At 37.1% G+C, this 20,312-nt stretch overlaps 1 protein-coding gene across 1 annotated transcript; it reads left to right on the top strand.

Moving 5' to 3' along the window:
* Positions 1–1,710: 1,710 nt before the first annotated feature.
* Positions 1,711–20,030, top strand: LOC104508983 (tetratricopeptide repeat protein 27; the record flags this gene model as incomplete). The annotated part of the gene is made up of 5 exons (XM_010150767.1): positions 1,711–1,833; positions 6,747–6,974; positions 13,785–13,883; positions 15,632–15,684; positions 19,865–20,030. Coding segments are annotated over 5 exons (669 nt in total), but the record flags the coding sequence as incomplete, so codon positions are not given.
* Between the last annotated feature and the right edge of the window lie 282 nt (positions 20,031–20,312).

Genomic DNA, 20,312 nt, shown 5'->3' on the forward strand with positions numbered 1-20,312 from the left:
ACCTCAATTCATCTTGCTTTAACTGATCATATCTTCTCCTAGCACTCTCCAGTTATTCCATCCGACCTTTCAACAGGCGCTTGCAATAAAACTAGCAAATGTGGTTTTCATTTCCAGTTGTCAGGGTGGCACTTTTCAATCCAAGTCAATTTTTCAAGGCAAAGATAGAAATACTAAAATAGGGTTTTATAATGGAAGATGGCTGCTGTCTCCTAGTCATACTAATGAAGAGGCATTGCCTATAGAAATTCTACCAAATTTCACTCTGCGTAAATTTAATAAAACATAAATGGGATTTAGTTCCAGGCACTGGCAGAGGTAGGTTTCTCCCTAAGTGATTAATATCAAGCCAACAAATAATTACTGTATTACGGAGTTTGTTACATATTTAATTGAAAGAACTGTAGCCAGTTCTTAATTTTTTGACTACCAGTCTGCTCCCGTAAGGTGACTCCTTGGATTTGTAAGAGATACTGAACTCAAACCTAGAAAGAGAGGTCCATGACATCTGCAGAGAATCCATTCAGGATCACCAAAAGCACTGAAGAGGTTTGCTGTATGGGCTCTGATAGCATAATTAGGTTCCCTGACACAGAATGCTCATGTTTGGTTTTGCAAACCAAACTGTATTATCTGTCAGACATAGTAAATAAGTTATCCTTTTTTCAAAGATGAAAACCTATATGTGATTTTAATCTCTTGAAAAAATAAGCAAGAGACCAAAGACAACTTTACAAAGTCATGAAAACATACCTTGTTTGTTTTTAAATTGAAAAGATGACTCATTTTTATAAGTACACTGAAATAATAGCTGAATTTGAAATAACAAAGAGGCTGACCTCTTTGTGATGAGAACTCAACTAGGGAGTTGAAACTGAACTCAGATCCAATATTCATTTGAGTAAAAACTAACACCCTTTGGCAGTGGCTGTTTGGGACAGATTTCATAGAATCACAGAATCACAGACTGGTTTGGGTTGGAAAGGACCTTAAAGACCATCTAGTTCCAACCCCCCTGCCATGGGCAGGGACACCTTCCACTAGACCAGGTTGCTCAAAGCCTCATCCAGCCTGGCCTTGAACACTTCCAGGGATGGGGCATCCACAGCTTCTCTGGGCAACCTGTTCCAGTGCCTCACCACCCTCTCTGGGAAGAACATCTTCCTGGTATCTAATCTAAATCTCCTTGCTTTCAATTTAAACCCATTTTGCACATGTACCTAACAAAATTGTATCAGAGCCTTTCTCTTCATCTGTGATTTTTCACAGGTCCAGGGTACTATGGCAGAGTGTTGCTAGAAGGGGCTTTAATGCTCTCCTTCAGCCTCCGTTGCCCACTCTCAGTATTCCCAACATCCTGCTGCAGCTGCTTTCCAGCCCCAAGGGCCATGTGCCCCATTTAAGAGGTGGAAGTCCAGCTCTGTCAATTCATCCTTGCTGTGTCGTCTTCCATTTTTTGCATTATTTTATAAACTCGTTCAAAGTAATTAAACTATGACATGAACAAAAGTCAAATCAAACCAAACACTGTTCCGATGATTTTTTTTTTTTGAGGTATATACATTGTTTGAGGCTCCAGCTTGAAGTTTCAAGAGAATAATTTCATATTCTCTGCCTGATGTCAGAAATAAATGTCTCTAGCGTCTTTTAAAAATGTGAATAATTTTAACTTACCTAATTTGAGTTAAATGGAATTTCTTATCTTTCCAGCGTCAGCTTGCAAGCTTGCTCTTTGAGCTGGGATGCACCAGCTCTGCCCTACAGATATATGAGGAGTTGGAAATGTGGGAAGATGCAGTAATCTGCTATGAAAGAGCAGGACAGCACGGAAAGGTAAGAAAAATGATTTTAACAGCTGAGATCCTGTCTTGAAATAGTATCTGAAGTCTGAAGGACTGTCTGGCTTGAGCTGACAGTTCACTAATGACACTCACTTCCATAGGGGTCTCATGAGAGAAGTCTGTTTAGGAAAAATGGACACATGAAATATCGGTCTGTCATCACAGATTGACCTGTGAATGCTAAAAAAAAAAAGAATTAAAATATTATTTTAATGACCACATGAAATGGAAGTTGGTAAATAAGAAATAACTTCAGAAGCAAGAAGATTGTGATAGTGATTCTTGAAAATATTCAAGGAAAACTAAGTTAACAGCTGTGGATGCACAGCAGGGAGTAACGTAGGCATTTCAGGAAGGCTGTAGCAGTCATTAATGATGGGATCTTGGAGCTTTGTCTGGAGGGGATGTTAGTTTTCCTCGCCACTTGATTTCAAACTATTAACTGTTTTTAAAAACAATTTAAATAGAACAAAATCGGTGCTTGATGCTTAATTACCTGGTGTTAACATATTCAAAATACAGAATCAAATATTTGAGACAAGTAGTGTAAGATTGAAAGGCCTTATTTTGTTAAGTCTGTGTTGATGTTTTCTTGAACTTGTGCATCATTTCTTTAGCACTGCTGCAACCATGTGTGATCAGCTCCACACAAAGACAATCTAAAGCCGTCACCTAACTCTGTGTATCGGTGACAGAATTGTTTAAAAATGCTGGTAGCAGGCTGTAGCAGCCCTCCTGTTGTTCTTTATTTTGATGTTACAATTAGAGCAATGGTAGGAAGATTTTAGAAAATGATAGCTGGAAACAATGACTACTTGTGTGTAACTTCAGCTGTGTTCTCTTTCTGGTATAATCTCTCACACAGAAAGACTGTAACAGCGTCTTACATTATCAAGCATTGTTTTCAGAATTTATATAGCTTTCAGAAATACTCACCTTCAGACAAACACATGTTTTTTTCCTTTCTTCCATGTTCTTTCCTCTGTTTGGTATATATTAGAATTAAATATACGAATGTAAGTGTGCCTTTATGATGCCATAAGCACAAAGACTATACTTAAACTAATTTAAGTTTACAGCGTAGAGAGCTTCTTCAAGTAATAGAAAAAGTGTAGAATTTTTCATACTTAAATATTTTTTCCTAATTATCATGTACCAACCCCTAGATTTTGGTCATTATAAACTGAAAGACATGTTTGGCTAGCAAATTCTGTGTCGCATTATGCGTGCCTTGGGCATAGTATGCTAATATCCCAATCTTTTTAGGTACGGTGGAGAAATAGAGGTCAATATTTTCCATTTCCTGGAAATGCATTCTGTCCTAGTTACATTCACAAACTGCCCTTAGGGAGTTATGAAAATGGCACTCGGAGAATAGGACAGGATATCTGACACAGGAAACTGCCTAGAAATGCTTTTAGAATGAGGGTTTGTGCTGTGCTTTGAAAAACAGAAAATGCTATGTAAGTAGAAGTACTGCTGGAAGAAAAGCTAGCTTCAGATAAAAAGACTAGAAAATTAAAAACATTTAGCTCTACACCAAGGGGAGTGGCTATTTGTGCTCCTTATCAGAAAGCTTTCAGAGCATGAACTGTTTGTTTTTATAAAAATGTTGTTATGTTTTTAAACATGGTAGTTATTCTTTTAGAAATGCACAAAAATTTACTGGAGCAAGATGTTGTTCAGTGGATGTTCATGGCATTAAAAAAATTAGAATAAATATGCCCAAAAGAACAAACTCTAATAAAATTCTGCATGTTTTTCGCTCACAAATGCTTTTATGTAGAAAACCTGAATTTAAGTACCAAAAAATCCAATAAAACAGCCAGACACCAGCAATCTCAATGCGTTTTGAGTAGTTACACATCAAAGTAATATGTTCCTTCCTCCTGCTTTTGAATTATCCACTGACAAAGAAACAGAGCATGTAGATAAGGCTATGCAGAGCTCCACATTATGCACTTGGGAAATCATAATTCACTCAGTTATAACAGGGTCATGTAGTGCAGATTTTGCAGAGTAAGATGTCACTAAGAGCAAACTTTTTGGTGGCTTTTTTACTGTTACTAGATATGGCTCTATACTCGTTTGTTTCATAATCTGAACAAAATTATTAGCAACTAGTACCATAACGTGAGTCAACAGAAGAGCAGCAAGAGTGCCAGGCGATGAGCAAAACAAGGCACAGAACAAAAAATATTATAACATCTGAATGCACCAAATGTTCATAGTTGCTGTGGCTTTCTCATTCCAGTCTTCTGCTTGTCGTATTCCTTTAACAGAGTTGCTGCAAAAGGAGTCACTAATCTCCATGTGTGTCTGGTGTTGAAAAGTGTCCCTCTCCCTTCTTTTAACTGCGAGGGGGACCCAGAGATCTCGAGAGTATTACTTACATCAGACAACTTTATTTGGTTAAGGTGTAAAAGGTCTATTCAGCCTCACCGGAAACGCATAATACACTAAAAATGGTACCATTTCCCTGCTAAAGAACAAAGAAGCGATGAACCAGAGATGTGAATTTTCAGTTCTTTCACCTGAAGTGAAGCCTTGCAGGAGCTCTAGAGCATGGTACCGTTCTGGTACAGAGCATTCTGTGAAAAGCAGCATTGTTAGAACTACATCTCTTTCAGTCAGCAAGGGTTATACAGCTTCATTTTTTTTTATTTTTAGGTAGCTTTTAATTTATAATTTTCTTAATTTATATATAATTTTTAGGACAAAGTTTCTTCACAAAACCTTAGGCAGAATGAGAAATCCAGTTTTAAAGTATTATCTGGTTTGTAGAACACAAATCACAAATGCTTTCAGAATACTTTCTGGTTTTAGTTTATAGTTATGATCCTTTGTATTAGCCTTTAAAGATTTAAGTAATAAAAAGGGTTGTAACATGCCAGAGAGGTGATCAGATAGCTAATCAGCTGAAGAAAAAATCAGATTTATGCTTATTTAATTCTCTGGTTTATCTGTGTGCTGAAATAATTATCTTGGCAATGAATTCTTGTAAGCTTATACCAGAACATGATGGGTTTTATGCTCTTAGATGTGAAACACAATTAGTGAATGGGTGGCTTTCTAGTCTAGTGTATGATTAGTAGTAGGCACTGCCACAGAGTAGCCCCCTGGGCTTGGGAGTGCCCTGCAGAGGAAGAGGTAAAGCATCAGCATGCAATGCACTTTCCACCTCAGAGGTGCTGTTTGCACAACAGCGTTTCAGTCTTTATTCTTTATCTGAACAAACCCTTACCTTGTGGTGCCTCAGGTCATTACTGCAATAATAAAGGATCAGGTGTTTCTGCTCTAGAAAAAAATCGTCTTAAAGATTTATTATTAATGTGTGTTCTTTTAATCTTGTCATAGCAACTATTGGAGGCAGGGAAGGGGAGGCAAACTGCCCTTTAACCAAACCCTCTGCAAGTAGTCTTCTTGTTAGGTGAGGTTTTCTACTGCTTTGACTAGGCTAATTCTAAATTTTAAGTAATAGTTTCTTTGTATTTGGAGAACTGTTCTATAGGCACTTAAAACCACTTGTCATTAAGTTATTTTCCTAATATTCAGCCACTAATTTTCTTCTTAATGTGATTCCATTTTTGCTAGTTTAAGAACCCTTTAGAAATCTAAGTAATAAATCCCTTCACATTTATGCACTTCACATTTTTGTAGACTTTTACTGCTACTTTATTTAACAAAAATGATAGTGTTAAAATTGCTCTACATTAAATATTGCAAAACATAGTAGAACAAAGTCATTTTTCTAAAGATTTTTTTCAGACCATATCAATGAATTCTACTGATTGGAGGAAGAGGTGTGAGAGACTGATTATCTAGAGATCATCGGAAGGAAAAAGAAAACAGTTCTTATAGAAGCAAGAAAAGCAGTAATAATTTAAATTCAGAGACAAACTCAGCTTTCCTTGTAGATAAACCAGCTATGATAGAAAAATGACTAGTGTTACAACGTCAAACTTCAATGCTGTGGCAGGCTGCACTGACTCTTTCTTGGTTCAGATGGTTCAAATAGATCTTTTTTAGTAGAAAAATTATACTGAGCTGCATTGTGTATGTTACATTTTTGCAGCAGGGGACTGAGGTAGGAGTTTGGTCTGAACAACAGATCATCTGTCCAGTGTATTTATCTTTCCAAAAAGACACAGAAAGCAGACTATCCCGTGTTTAAAAGAAAAACAATAATTTTATTGTTAGAGCAAGATAGTGACCCTGAGATAAAGAGCGTTTGAAAGTTGGTTACAGCCCATAATAGATGTCTGGGAGACCAAGCTTCTTTTTCTTAATGCTGTACCTATTCTGAATGTATTTTATCTCTAACTTTTAGATAAATTTATAGCTTCTGCATCTTATGTAAAAGAGTAGCATTTCCAAAACCAACAGTATGAAAGGGAATGTTTCTCCAGACACAGTAAAATGGAAATAACTGTTTTCAGAAAAGAGAAAAAGGGATGATAGACGCTGCAAGAGACTTGTTAGGATATATAAAATCACAGATTATAAACTATTAGGATTGCATATAAATGGTACTGATACACCTACCTCATAGCAGTGCAGTAAGTTTTATGTCCAGGACTGATATTTGCTCTTGGGATAAAATACACACCTAAGATACAAAAGGAGGAGCAAGCTGCTTCTTGTTTGAACAGGTATATTTTCCTCGGTGTGTTAAACCAAAAGCCACCGTATTGTGTTGATGTGGGTTTTTTTTCAAAACCAGTTTGGAACCAGCTTCTCTCTAGACCTTATCTTTGCTCCTGTGTTGGATTAAGATACTGTTCCCATACTGTCTCTGCTTCTTAGTCTTCAATAGATGATTGCAAGGTGGTATTTGTTCAGGTAGATGATTAACTGAAAATAAATTGTCTCATTATGTATTGATTTCTCTATGTTCTTTAACAGGCGGAAGAAATACTAAGGCGGGAGATAGAGAAAAAGGAAACACCGGGATTATATTGTTTGCTTGGTGATGTTCTTAAAGACCACCAGTATTATGACAAAGCCTGGGAGCTCTCCAGGCACCGCAGCGCCCGCGCCCAGCGCTCCAAAGGCCTCCTTCATCTCCGCAACCGGGAATTCAGGGAATGTGTGGAGTGCTTTGAACGTTCAGTGCAGATCAACCCTATGCAGGTTGGGAAATGATACATGTATGGCTTTGGTTTAGTTGGTGGGTTCAGTTTTGAATGATGACGCATTTTTTTTAAAGGCAGTTCTGTGCACAGTTGTCCAAGTAACGGCTTATTGCTTTTCTCAGCAAATCTTTCACCACATACTTGGAAGCCTGGCTAAAAATGGTAGCAAAATGAAGTGAAGATCTTTTTTTGCATTCAAGTCCTTGCATGCAGCTAACTCTTTGCCTGTGCAGCTCTTCTATTTCAAAGAGCTCAAGCCATTGAAAATTAATAATTATTATCAAATAAATCATGAACAAGTGTCAAGCAAAATAATTACAATAAGAATGCTGTACAGATTCAGGTGTTCTGGTCTGTCCTGCTCTGGAGTCAGCGAGAAGCATTGTGCTACGCTTGTGATGACAGTAGCTTTTCTTACAGTAATGCATCAAAACTAAAGCCGCAGTCAAGAGAGTTCTCTTCGTGAAGCTGCTTATATTGACAGATGCTTTGCAAGCTGTACTGCAGTTTTTCTAATCTTTCCATTTCTAAGCCACTATATCCCATCCCAATAAGGTCCACCCTGTGAAAGGCCTTGAGAATTTAAACAGCTTTGTTGTTGCTTATGTATATAAATTGTGCTCTTTGTAGCCATTTTCAGGTCCATGCGAAGTAGGATATTCCTCCTTGCCCTCCAAAGAGCACTGCTGAAGCTGCTGTTTTGAGTTCCACATAACTAGCTGGACTCATGCTTTAGAAAATTTTTTAAAGCCTCCAGCCTTTCAAATCTTTTATCCTGAGGCTTTTTTTTTTTAATTTCAATGGCATATTTTATTCCAGTGAATGAGAGTCCTGTTCTAATTCGTGAGCTCCAGATAACTTATAGACACCTTCAGAATGGAAAGCAAAATGAACAAAGATGCTTTCCTTGTCTTTCAGTTTTCTTACTGACTCAAAAAATGTCAACAAAATACATATTACTCAGGTAGGAAATCAGGAGGACTCCCAGATAATAAAGCACTGCAGAAGATGGCCTACAGGTCTTAAAACAGAAATATTCTGCTGAGATTTTTTTTTTTTTTTTTTAACTTTGTGCACTATCCAAAGGAGACTTAAAATCAAAGGCAAGCCAAGAAAAATAGGCCAGTCCATATAGGAGAGAGAACATTTCCTCCTCTTGCTGCTCAGGAAACTCTATTTAAGATTCAGATGGATTGTTTCAAACAAATAGATTGAGCAAATGGATAGTGTAGGTTGACACGTATCACTGACTTCTAAAGGTCTATCTGTATTCTGTCACTACAGAATTGAATTGCTTCCTATTCCAGCATGTCTTGTGGATGAAGAGCAGAGAGGAAGATGATTCTAGATGCAAGGACTGTAATACAAGGAAAATATTCATTAATATTCATTAATTCCCAGAATTATTAATAATTTATCAGATAGACAAGGACTCCCTATTACAAATAAATTCCTTTTTTATTTTCTGTGTTTATCAGAAACCATTTTGGAGGAAGGGATTTTTAGACTGCAGCAAGGGATTCCCCAAAATATCTAATGAATAAAACCTTTCTCTGTCAGCCCTCCTTTAATCTTGTGTACTCTTTGGTCAACTGGTCTGATTTGGTTGAGGTCTCTGTGGTAGGTCTTTGCAGTATGAGCCAACCACCATATTAGACTTTGGAGAATTCACAAAGGAATGAAAGTCTTACAGTTCAAATATATCTGAAACTCGCCTTCATTAGCACTGCTGCTCACAGAATTACTTGTTCTAGTACGTTCCTAGTGGATGACAGATGCATTGCTCCTGCACTTTCACTGCAAGCATCTTGCAAGGCTGGACTGAGACAATTCCAGTGATCAAAGAGCTCATGCAGTCAGTTCTCCAGCAGAGAAAGTCCGAGTTAACAAAACTTACAGCTTGTTAAATTACAGATTTCTCAGTTCTTGTGCTGAACGGTGTATGGTTCTCTATATCCAGTTGCTTCACATTTGAATTTTCCAGAAATAAGAGTGTTCATAGCACCTTTTTGGTGCCCACACCATTCTCCGTCATGCCAGTCTGCAAGAAAAGAACAATCCTCTTTTGTGCTAGACTGTTTGGCTCATAACCTCTCAGGCTAATTTTCTTGGGTGTGAAGCAAAACAAGTGATCTCTCCAATTTGGGAAAAAGTCACGCTTTAGAAGTCAGCTTGCCATCAACTGCATCTGAAATTTAAAGTTTGGAACAATGCAGCGAGAACCTTATTCTCAACAATTCTTCTCATTCTTCTTGTCAAATAGTAAAAGTAACTTAAATAAGAGTTGAGCTAGAGTTTGTCATTGGAAATGATGATAAAAGTCTCTGGACTTACTTAAAACTATAGTAATTTCTGTCAGTGTGTTATGTTCAAAAGAAACTGAATTATAAGAGAGATGAATGCTGCCAAAAAAAAAGACTAATGAAAAAGGTACTCAGCTAGGATTCCACTCAACTAGTGCTCTTAAAATGTTATTCTGATTACCAAACTCCAAAGACTAATTTTGCTGTACAGGGTATAGATTGTTTCTAAACTAACACTGCTGTACTGCTAAGGGTTTAGGAGTACACTGAAGTTTAGGAGTAAACTGAAGGGTTTATTGGATTCGAGGCAGGGGGGTGGGAATATCTATATGTATTGGTTATATTCAAATAGTAAAAATTGCTTTAAAAATGCAAAAATGTTTCTTTAGATGCATGATTTGGGTTTCTTCTTTCAAGTATTCAGCTATACTGCAATTAGGTTATTTTGGAACGATATTCCTACTAAAATGAGAGAATTTTTTAGACTTTCTTAAAGCATTTCATAATCATTTACACTCATTGAAGACTTGCCTAGAAATTCCTGATGGCAAGTTTTAACGACGAGTCCAAGCCTAAATTATCTTCCTCTGCTGGTCACTGTCTTCAGTTTTGAAAAGGATAAAAATGTACAGCTGATTTTCATGTGTTTTTCCAATCAGTAGTGACATTTGAACCCCTAGCCAATGCACTTTTTTTTATTTCCAAAAAAGAGCTTTAACCTAGTTCCACAAGCCTTGACAAAAGCCTCTTTTGAACTTTGGGCAAAGTTTTCCTTTACGCTACTTTTCAGTCAGTCCTTAGAGCAGCTGTTACATCAGCCAGTGGGATCAGCAGATTTTGTGCCCTCCCCAGTAAAAGGGAATTCTTGCCATTCTTTCCACACAAAATAGCTTAAGTTCCTTCATAAACTCTATCCTAAATTTATTATTAGAGTCACTGTCCTTCTTATATTGTGGAACAAATTCACTCTCCCTTTCCAGATATCTAAGGGATGATAGAGTACCATTTCATTGCTATAGTAGATCAAAGGCAATGAAACTTGATCTTTTTTGTTTGGTTGGTTTTGGTTGTGGGTTTGCTTGGGTTTTTTTACACAGCTACCACGTTTTTTTCATTTAACCTGTCAGACCTGTTCTTCTCTAGCTTTCTTACTTGTATAGCACACCAGATTTTAAAGTGTGTCCTCTTATTCTTACTCATAGAATCACGGAATGGTTTGGGTTGGAAGGGACCTTAAAGACCATCTCGTTCCAACCCCGCTGCCATGGGCAGGGACACCTTCCACTAGACCAGGTTGCTCAAAGCCTCATCCAGCCTGGCCTTGAATGCTTCCAGGGATGGGGCCTCCACAACATCTCTGGGCAACCTGTTCCAGTGCCTCACCACCCTCTCTGTGAAGAACTTCTTCCTGATATCCAATCTAAAACTCTCCGCTTTCAATTTTAATTTAGGCCCTTGTAAAAAGTCCCCCCCAATATTCTCCTTTGTTTTGTTTTAGCTGTTATGATTGTCTAGTCTCTTTAGAGCATTTTTGAATGACAATACACCCTTGCTCCAAGCCTTGAAATTTCTTGTCTTTAAATGGTTTTTTTTGCAGATCTTTGCTATTTTAGCTGCCTCTTTTAGTTTTTAACATAGCTTTTCCGTCTTAAGTCGCTCTTTAAATTGAACACCCTATGTATTAAATGAGTTACCTTTGTTCTTGAAGGACTAGTGAATCTAGATGCATTTCAAAGTATCTTCTGTATAGTAACATTTTGAACCTGATCATTCATATCCGTCAGGGTCAAGGTGAGTACTGTCTTCTGACTAGCTTCTTTGTATCTAAAAAATTTAGCCTTGGAATTTTATCCATTATGGTATTTACTAAACTATGTGGAATAATTGAAATCTCCCTCTATTTTCTGGGATTACTGCTTTCACAGCCTTCTGATATCCCCTGGTATGTTACCTTCTCCATTTTAGTCAAGTATTCAGAGATACAGTCTTTATATTGTTTTCTGTGCTGAGGCCTGAAATTTTCATCCATACCAGTTCTGTTGTTTGCTTACACAGTTAATTTTCTAGATGATTGGTGCCGAAGTTTTCTTTAACATATAGCAATATTCTTCCCTCTGCACGGCCTGTTCCATTTTCTGTGTACTTTTTGACCTCATATTGTAGCATCTCAGCTCCTTGACTTAATTCCTACCTCAGAGGCTTTTCATCTCACTCATCTGCTAAAGGATCCCTTTTGGACACCTTTCCCAACATTCTCCATCATGTCCAGTTCTCACATTTTTTCCATTCATTCCAAACCTTCATACATAGTTACTGCTACGCAAAATACATTGTTTCAAATTATTAAGAAAAGAAAATCAGTTACCATTCTGTGCAGTCACTGTATGATTCTTACTAGGTACCTGCTGATGTAGCTTTTCTCCACCAAAGTAAATAGTCGTTTTGCTTTCTCCTTGTGCTGTCACTTCCAAGCTCTGAAGTGAGACTGTGCGGCTGTTACTTGTTAAAATTATAAAAAATACATTATTTTTTTTTCTCTCACCTGTTACAGAAGCACTGTTTAACTTGCATCCTGAACTACAGGGTTGGAACTAGCCTTAAATTTCATACTTCATTAATCCCCATGTCTACCCCTGCTTTTCATGGCCAGAAAGTTGCTGCTCTATAAAGAAGAGGAAGGGGAGTTACCGAGGTAGCAGCCACGTGGGAGTGCTGGACTTCTGGAAACTTGATGGATAAAAGAGGCTTTAAAAATTATACTGACTAAATGTTTATTTCCTAATTTTGCCCTCTGAGGTTTGGGAAGAGTTTTTTCCTCGTGCACAGATTTTTCTTTGAGTTATGAGTTTAAAGATCATGAAAGGTGACAGACTGACAGTGCTGAAAAATAGATTTTCATGTTTGCGCAGGCTGGATGTAATTGGCAGTTCCGTCTTCACCTTTCAATGCATCCGTATGCTCCGAGGTCTAGCCATCCCATGTACGCCCCCAAATGCCAAAGGGTGTCTTTATTGCCACATTTGTGAGGATCAGGAAGACTGCCCTCCGGGGTGCCAGCCCTGACAGGGGTGTATGTCATACGTTTGTATGCTGGGATCTAAGTTTTGAAGCAGATTAACTACAAACTCTGTAGGCAGGTAGATGAGGTTCGTTCAGTTGTAGCAGACATCTTGTTACTGATTTTAAGTTGAGTTGCAGAGACAAGAAAAACGAGTCTGATCTGGGGAGAAATGCAAAAATATCTGCTACAGAATTTGCAGTTAAGAAGTAGAGATAGAAGCTCGTTGCATATGAAGCAACAGCTTTATCCTCAGCCCTGTAAAATCCCTGATTTGCAAATGTTTCTTAAGGTAACCTTTTTGTGTTTAAATAGCCATTATAGTTTCCTACAAAGGACCTGTTATAGAATTCCTTGCTTCAAAACTACTACACAAAAAAAAAGATAGATTAATTAGACATCTTGAAATGTAATATGTTGTGCAATATCCTATTTTTCCATCTTCTTCTTCCCAACCTTTTTCGCCTCTCTCAGAAAATTTTCCAAGAAAACCTGTTTATGTTTCTTACCTTGGCATTTAGAATGGAGAAATGGCTGAGCTTCTTGTAGTTAGTATTATTACCAGGAATTATTTCGCAGCACGTTATAGAATGTTCTGTTTGATTTTGACTGCATACATTTAAATAGCATAATGGTGTCAGAAAATGTTCTGTGAATGTTCTTGGGGTTTAATACTTTCCTGAATTACAGTGCTTTTCTAAAAGGTGGTACTGCTTAACTTGCAGCTCTTTGAGAATTAACCCATGTGACAAATCAGGAAATTCCCACTGAGAATACATACCTAATTTGCTGTAACTTAGGCCTATATCTGATATTGTTTGAATCTGTATGGATGAGAGGTATTTGGTTGTAACAACTAAAGATGTACAATGCAGGCTTCTTGAACTGGTGAAGTTATCTATGCAAGGCATTACTTAAGTGCATTTCTGTCTCTGAACATTGCATGGTAAACTAGAGATTGATATTCTGACAATTAGAAAGAGCCTTAATTTTGAAGTGTTCACGTTCAGTCATTAGAAATTTTTCTTGTAAAATGTATTGTATTTCCTTGAAATATATTTCCTAGTATTTACCATTTGACCTAATTGTGGTACTATAAATTGAATGTGGAGTTTTCACAAGTTAAAGCAAAATATGCAAACTTCTAAATAGCTATCACTTCTTTTCTCTAAATGAAGATGTGCTGTTAAAGAGCATATGGTTAAGTGGTCTTTATACAGACAACACTTTCTTTTATCCATATTTATTAAAACTTTACACCTAAAGTTTTCCTATATTCTGCATATAGGATATTATTTTTTCCAATGCCATACTATTATGATAGCTGAAGATCAGTTAAAATCAACAAGAGTAGCTTGTGTTTGACCATCCAGGCAAAATTATTTCTTTGGCATAGAAATATGTATGTGTATATATATGTAACCATCCATTTTTTTTCTCCCTCCAGCTAGGTGTATGGTTTTCCTTGGGCTGTGCATACATTGCTTTAGAAGGCTACGAAGGTGCTGCCAAAGCATTTCAGCGCTGTGTGACGTTGGAACCAGATGTAGGTACTTTTCAACAGGTGATTCAGATGGCTTATCTAAAAGCAACAAGGATGTTTTCATTATAAACAAACAAAGCAATAATGAAAAACTTGTTGAAACCTTAGCCCTTTGAATAAATTAAACTTGTGCATGAAGGATATATTTTTGTCTTGAGGCATCATAAAAATACTTGCCCAATACTTAAGTTTGTCCAAGTATGTGTGTGTGAATGTTAAAATAGTTTTGAGCAGAAATTCCTTTATGCTTGCATACGTTGCTAGAACAGAGAAAAGGGAATGAGTAGACTGTGAGGAGTGCTAAAGAGAGAGATAAAACACACAAACAAAAAATTAAAATATTTAGTCCATCAAGTCATCAAATTCTCCTGAAAAAAGTCAAATAAGTGGTTGTATGACAGGTGAATTTGTAACCCTATGGTTCATGAGCACAGGGAAAATGGAGCTTGTTAGCCAGTTTTTCAAGATGCATGGGGCAAGCATGTGTACGGTATGGCCATTTGAGTGTGCCTGTGCATTGAGGTAGCAGTAGCACCATCTGGATTACCTCATGGGAATGTACTGGCAATACTTCTGTCAAAAGGCCTGACTGGGGGCATGTTGCTAGCTTAGAGTCAATGCCACCTACTTGATACAAACTGTCATTCATTCTTTTCTTTTGGGGAAAAGAATGAGTACTTAATTAAAGGTGACCGTATTCTTTTTTTCTTAATAAGATTAAATAACTTGGGGGAAAAAATGTACATACAGACAACCCTGTATTTAACTGGAATTTTTACTTTATATATTTTTTAATTTACTTTCAGTACAGTAGGTTTAATTCTAAGTAGATACTAAATATTTCATTCATCTGTTTGGGGCATGTACTTGATTGTATTCATATGAACAAGCCAACTGACTTCTCTGTGGGTTAAGTAGTTTTTCTTTTGTGAGTAAAGGATGCTGGGCTGGCTTTTAGTTATGGAGGTGAAACCTATCTTTGTACAATAACCTGCGGCAGTGCAATGACCATGTTCATGAATTAAGCCTCAGAAGATTTCCCAACATGACTTAAATGATCCTTATGCCTGAAGATGGACTTTAGTACCAGTGTACATTTCATTGCAGTACCCAGGTTCTGTTCTTCAAATTTGTACGAGTAGTCACTTTGATGAATTCAGTGGTGCAGCTTCAAATCCACAGCAGCCTAAGGCAATGGGCAGGAAACATCTGTATACATGGCTCCGCTGGTTTTACCAAAGGCAAGATTGTCTGAGCACTCCGTAGTCCTTTTCAGCTACAACAGTTCATACACACTGTTGGAACTAACGCTGTTAGTTTTGCCTGAGGTGCAGCAGGGGACATGCAGATAATTTTTTTGCGCTAACAGAGCAGTGGAGGTAAGTAGCTTCCAAGCTAGTGCGAAGTGGTGAGCTGCTCGGAGCACTGACATCTCCAGCCATCCCAATCAGATCCAGAAGAGGATGCCTGTTTACAATTTAAACTGAAGGCAAGAGCATATTCTAACCAGAAGGCAGTTAATTGATATTTAGATACCTGACTGTTGCTGCAGTTAGTAATATTTACTTACTTTAATATAATATTTTCTATTTCAACATAATAGTTTGACTGCCTTGTAGAAAAGATGTGTTAATAAGCATGATTAGCAAAATCCATGATATTTCACAGTAGTTTTGTTTACATATTTTTATGAAGTAAGCATAATGTAAGTGAATAATTTTTTTATGGTACTTCTCATTTTATCATTACAGAACACTGAGGCCTGGAACAATTTATCAACTGCTTATATCAGATTAAAACAGAAGTAAGTACTTCAGAAGGATTAGAAGATACTGCTTCCAAAATAAATAATGGGATTTCCTTTTGACTTTGAGTTTTTTATTCTTATAATATTACCTCGTATTTTGTAATTTTTATCCCTTCAGTTCTCTCTCCCAGGTTGGATCATTGATCACATTCATTTTGCAGGACATAGTTTCGTAAGCTTTATAAAAGTTGCAACTTTTTTCTTGTTAAAAGTATTTTGATTTAGTAAGTACAACCAGTGCAAAACATTGATATTACAATTAATATGGAAACTAATTTGACTATGAATTTTAAAAGATACGTTCGTTTCAAACAAACTATATATTTAGACTTCGTGTCAATTCATACTACATTTATCTCAGTCGTTTTGAAGGGAAAAACAGGCAGTTTATTTTTTAGATTACAAAAGCTGATGGAGATCTACACACATAATAGCTTACTTGTTCTTTTCCCTCCAAATTAACCATCAGTACAAGAAGCTTTGACCTAAATGGACTTACTTGTTCTGTATTTCAGTTTGGTGTAATAGAAGTTACTTGTAGTCACAGAATACATGAAAAAACTTCATGTTTAAGAAGAATTTTCACATTATAACTTGTCCCCAAAGAATGAAACAAAAGAATAAGATGAGGTTTTTTTAATCTTACTCAAAATCTGACGTCAGTTTATACAGTTATGAAGTCAGGAGGCAAACTAAAAAAAGAGTAAAAGAATAGTAAATTTACATAAAAGGGTAAATTGATGATAAACATATGAAGGAAATATTGGAAGTAATATCATAAATCAATTCAAGAGATGGTTTGATATGCTAATAGGAGCAGGAGGAAAGAGAAAATGAAGGTTGGAATTACTTCTTAAGACTAAGAAGTAATCAAAATCAAGAGCTTGTTCTAAGTTTTCAGTAGTGCCTTGAGAATGCCCAGTTTATTGTCTTAGGCTGTGTGCGATGGATTGCTCCTTCTTTTGCTTAAAGTTCAAAAGGGCAGATGCTGACTGTACTGATTTATCCTTATTTCATAAAAGTATCTTTAATCAAAATAATTTTTCTGTCTGTTCATCTGCTTACAGGGCTGAGAAACTACTGACTGATTAGTTTCACTTTATTGGTTTAATTTTATTATTGTTAATCTACTCTTCTGATTTAATATGCTAAATGCATGTTAAATACAAAGCTTGTGACCTATTTGATATTGTATCAAAAGCAGTAAAGGGGGGAGCATGTTTCCAAGCTTTTTCCTCACAGGAATCACCTGGGAGAGACATGTATGTACACAAAATCTGAAGTTGGTACTACATGCTGATAGCTGAGTGTGGCCTGTATTTGCTGTGGAATGGCAACTTCTTTCATTATTTGTGTAGTCACTTATAGATCAAGACTGTGTGTGAGTTAGTTTAACCCACTGTCGAAACAGAGGATGTCTGTACTAGTACACTTCAATATAATTTATTTTGGGGGGCCAAGCCAGTAGTGAAAGTGCAAATTCTTATTTTCAAGAATTTTTCAAGCCTGCTAGCAAAAAAAAAAAGGAAAACAAGAATGAGATCGTTAAGTGTGTTCTTTTGCTCCCTCATCAAAATCAAGCTTTACTCCAACCAGGCTCTCAAATCAGTGCCACCCACGGATCACGCATTTGGGTAAGGCTTAGTGGAGTCATACAACAGACAAATATAAAATGTGTAAGTCTGTGTGCAGACAACTTGCTGACACCCAGATGAAAGGGGTTTTGTGTATTCTGAATTTCCTCCAGAAAAATCAATTGTGGTGAAAACAGACTCTGCTCTTTGGTTTACCAGAAAAACTTTCCAGGGTGCCAGGAGGCCTTTGAAATGTATAGATTTCATCTTTCTCAAAACAACTGGAACTGGCCCTCTGTCCTTTGGGTGAAAGATTCCTGGTTTCCAAAACAGGATGATGCATTGGGTACTGCATACTGTTTCCTGTTTGGAGATGAATTGGTTTAATTGTTGCCCTGGATAAGGATACTCCGATCATTATATGGTTGATTAAATACACAGAGGATTTGTTTTGAGAACACAGAGGTCTTCATTAGGATAGCAAGGGTGGTGATTTGAGGAATACGACTTCCATCCCATCCCTCTAATGTCTTACCTACTTTTCACAGTTCCATCTGATTGGCATCTGCCCTCCCGATAACTCGATAACTTTTTTGAGAAGGTGGGGGGATCATACAGGCTAATCCTGCAGATGTTGAAGAGTGGTTTCAGAAACAGTTTCTCAAGGTGATCGGGGTACATCAGTCAGCCAGAGCATCTTCCAGCCTGTCAGAGAGCTGTGTCAGGTCCCAGCTTCCACTGTAGCAAAATCTGCAGAGGAAGGAGCAGGTCTCTCTTCTTTTCTAATATAATCTATCAAAATCAGAGTCTGAAATCCCTTGTGAAGACTGTTAACAGTGGAGAAGACCCAACTGTTAGTACATTTACTCAGCAGCATCATGTATATCAGAAGACAGAGAAAAGGGGAGTCATGATGGGAAAAAGCTGCCTGTGTGCTATTCTGCTGTAGCTATGCCAGATGACCTGTTTTCCTTCAATAATTTTGCTCTATCAGTCATCTCTCATTGTGTGTATTTGGTAACTCTTTTAATACTATGGGCTTAGATTGGCAGGGATTTACATTTTCCCTGACCCAGCCATTCCAAACTTTTAATGGCCTGATCCACTAGTTAGATATTCCCTTTTTCTGGCTGGGATATTTACATGCTCCCTGGACCCTCTTTTTGAAACTCAACCAACAATTTCTTTGAGCTGTCTTTCTTTAGAGACAGCACTTTTTAGGCAACTTACTCAACCAATAGCGCAAGTGAACTGCAAATTTTGATAACAAGCCATCTTTATATGCTCTTTATTAAGAAGAGATTTATTGTCAGGCCTCCCCAAAGAGGATTTTTACTGACCTGGGAAAACTCTGTTTCAGGTTTTCATTTAAAGGAATTTATTCTTTTGTGGTTTTTTCTACATGTCATGACTGTCAAGCTGAGAGTAAGCTTCAACCTCTTGAAGTCCTAAGAACCATAGCATTCTGATTCTCTAACAAAGGTTATTTTCAAGTCTTAAATTTATTTAAACTTTCTGGCAGTACATTTAAAACTTCAAACATTAGGTACCCAGACCGCAACAATATACGTTTCAGGTTGGATTAAGACCTCTTACTCCTTCTCCCTCCTCTCTGGCAGCATTTGTCACACGTTCTGCAGGACGTTATACCTCTCTGAAATTTAAGTCAGCTGCTTGCAGCCCATATTCTTGATTTAGTCAAACTGTCTTACGTTCCTTACCAGAGAATTCCATTACTTCTCTCCTTGAGCGAGGGAATGGCAAAGGGTTGCCTGCAGTGGATCCATATGAAAAAATAAAGATGCTTCCTGACTTGACAGTGACGTTACAGGAATTATTCCGTCCGCTTCTATTCAACAACACTTTTCTTCTGCCACTCTGATGGATCACTGGGCAGCACCTTTGGTGGAGGACCCTAATAGTGTTTGAGGCCACTCTGACACATTTAAGCTGAGTAGCATAGCATCAGGGACAGAGTGTGTAAGTAAAGCTTCCAGCTGACATAAGAAAAAAACGATTGAAAATGCTGGGCTTGTGTGCAATGGGTATGCATGTTAAAACTGTGCAAATGTTTAAAATACATCACAAAAAGCTGTTACTGTAAAATAACCTTCCTTTGTGTGATGAAATAATATCATTCTGCGTCTGCCATGAACTCAGTTGGGAAAAATACGCTTTTCAGTGGTGAGGTTGGTTCTTCATTTTTTAATATGTGTTACAACTGCAGCATGAGTGAGACTGTTTTCTCCTGGTTCCAGTTAAAAATTCAGAATAGAAAATGTTGACAGAGATTGCACAATTGTAATCAATTTCTGTCAAAATGTAATTATGAGAGCTAATGTAGAAATTACCTAGTTCAGACTCTGCAAAGCATACTGTGGAATGTACTCATAGAAAGTAATTAGCAAGACAGATTAAGGAATTATCAGTATTGTAAATTACAAACCGTAACTTTTACATTGCATTGTTTTCTAAACAGTTGTTTTTTAAATAAGCAGCTTTTAGTTGATACAATGCCAACTGCTTTTAACACAGTAAACTTCTATATTAAATCTTTGACATAAAATCTTTTTTTCTATTCATCTTTTTAAATTATTGATTAGAATCAAAGCATTTCGAACACTCCAAGAAGCTCTCAAGTGCAACTATGAGCACTGGCAAATATGGGAGAACTATCTTCTCACCAGTACAGATGTGGGAGAGTTTTCAGAAGCAATTAAAGCTTATCACCGGCTCATGGACTTAAGAGAAAAGTACAAGGATACACAGGTGGGGAAGTTTTCATGTTAAGTCATCCTATATGTTCATTAATTTTTCTCATGAGAAAGAGATTTCTGCTGATAATGGTATCAGTAATGATAGTACACATACAATGTAGTTATGTTGACAAGCCATTTAATTTTTTGGGGGTCTGGACTAAGCATTTAAAATAAAAATGGGCAAAAAGGAAAACCTTTGCATCCAGACTGCCTTAGACTACGTGGAAGAACAAATTATGAGTTTGTTTGTAAAACCTTGTAGTTTTAAGATCTATTCTCAAATAAAACACAG

Source organism: Eurypyga helias, unplaced genomic scaffold, assembly GCF_000690775.1.
Source record: "Eurypyga helias isolate BGI_N326 unplaced genomic scaffold, ASM69077v1 Scaffold37394, whole genome shotgun sequence".
Lineage (NCBI taxonomy): Eukaryota > Metazoa > Chordata > Aves > Eurypygiformes > Eurypygidae > Eurypyga > Eurypyga helias.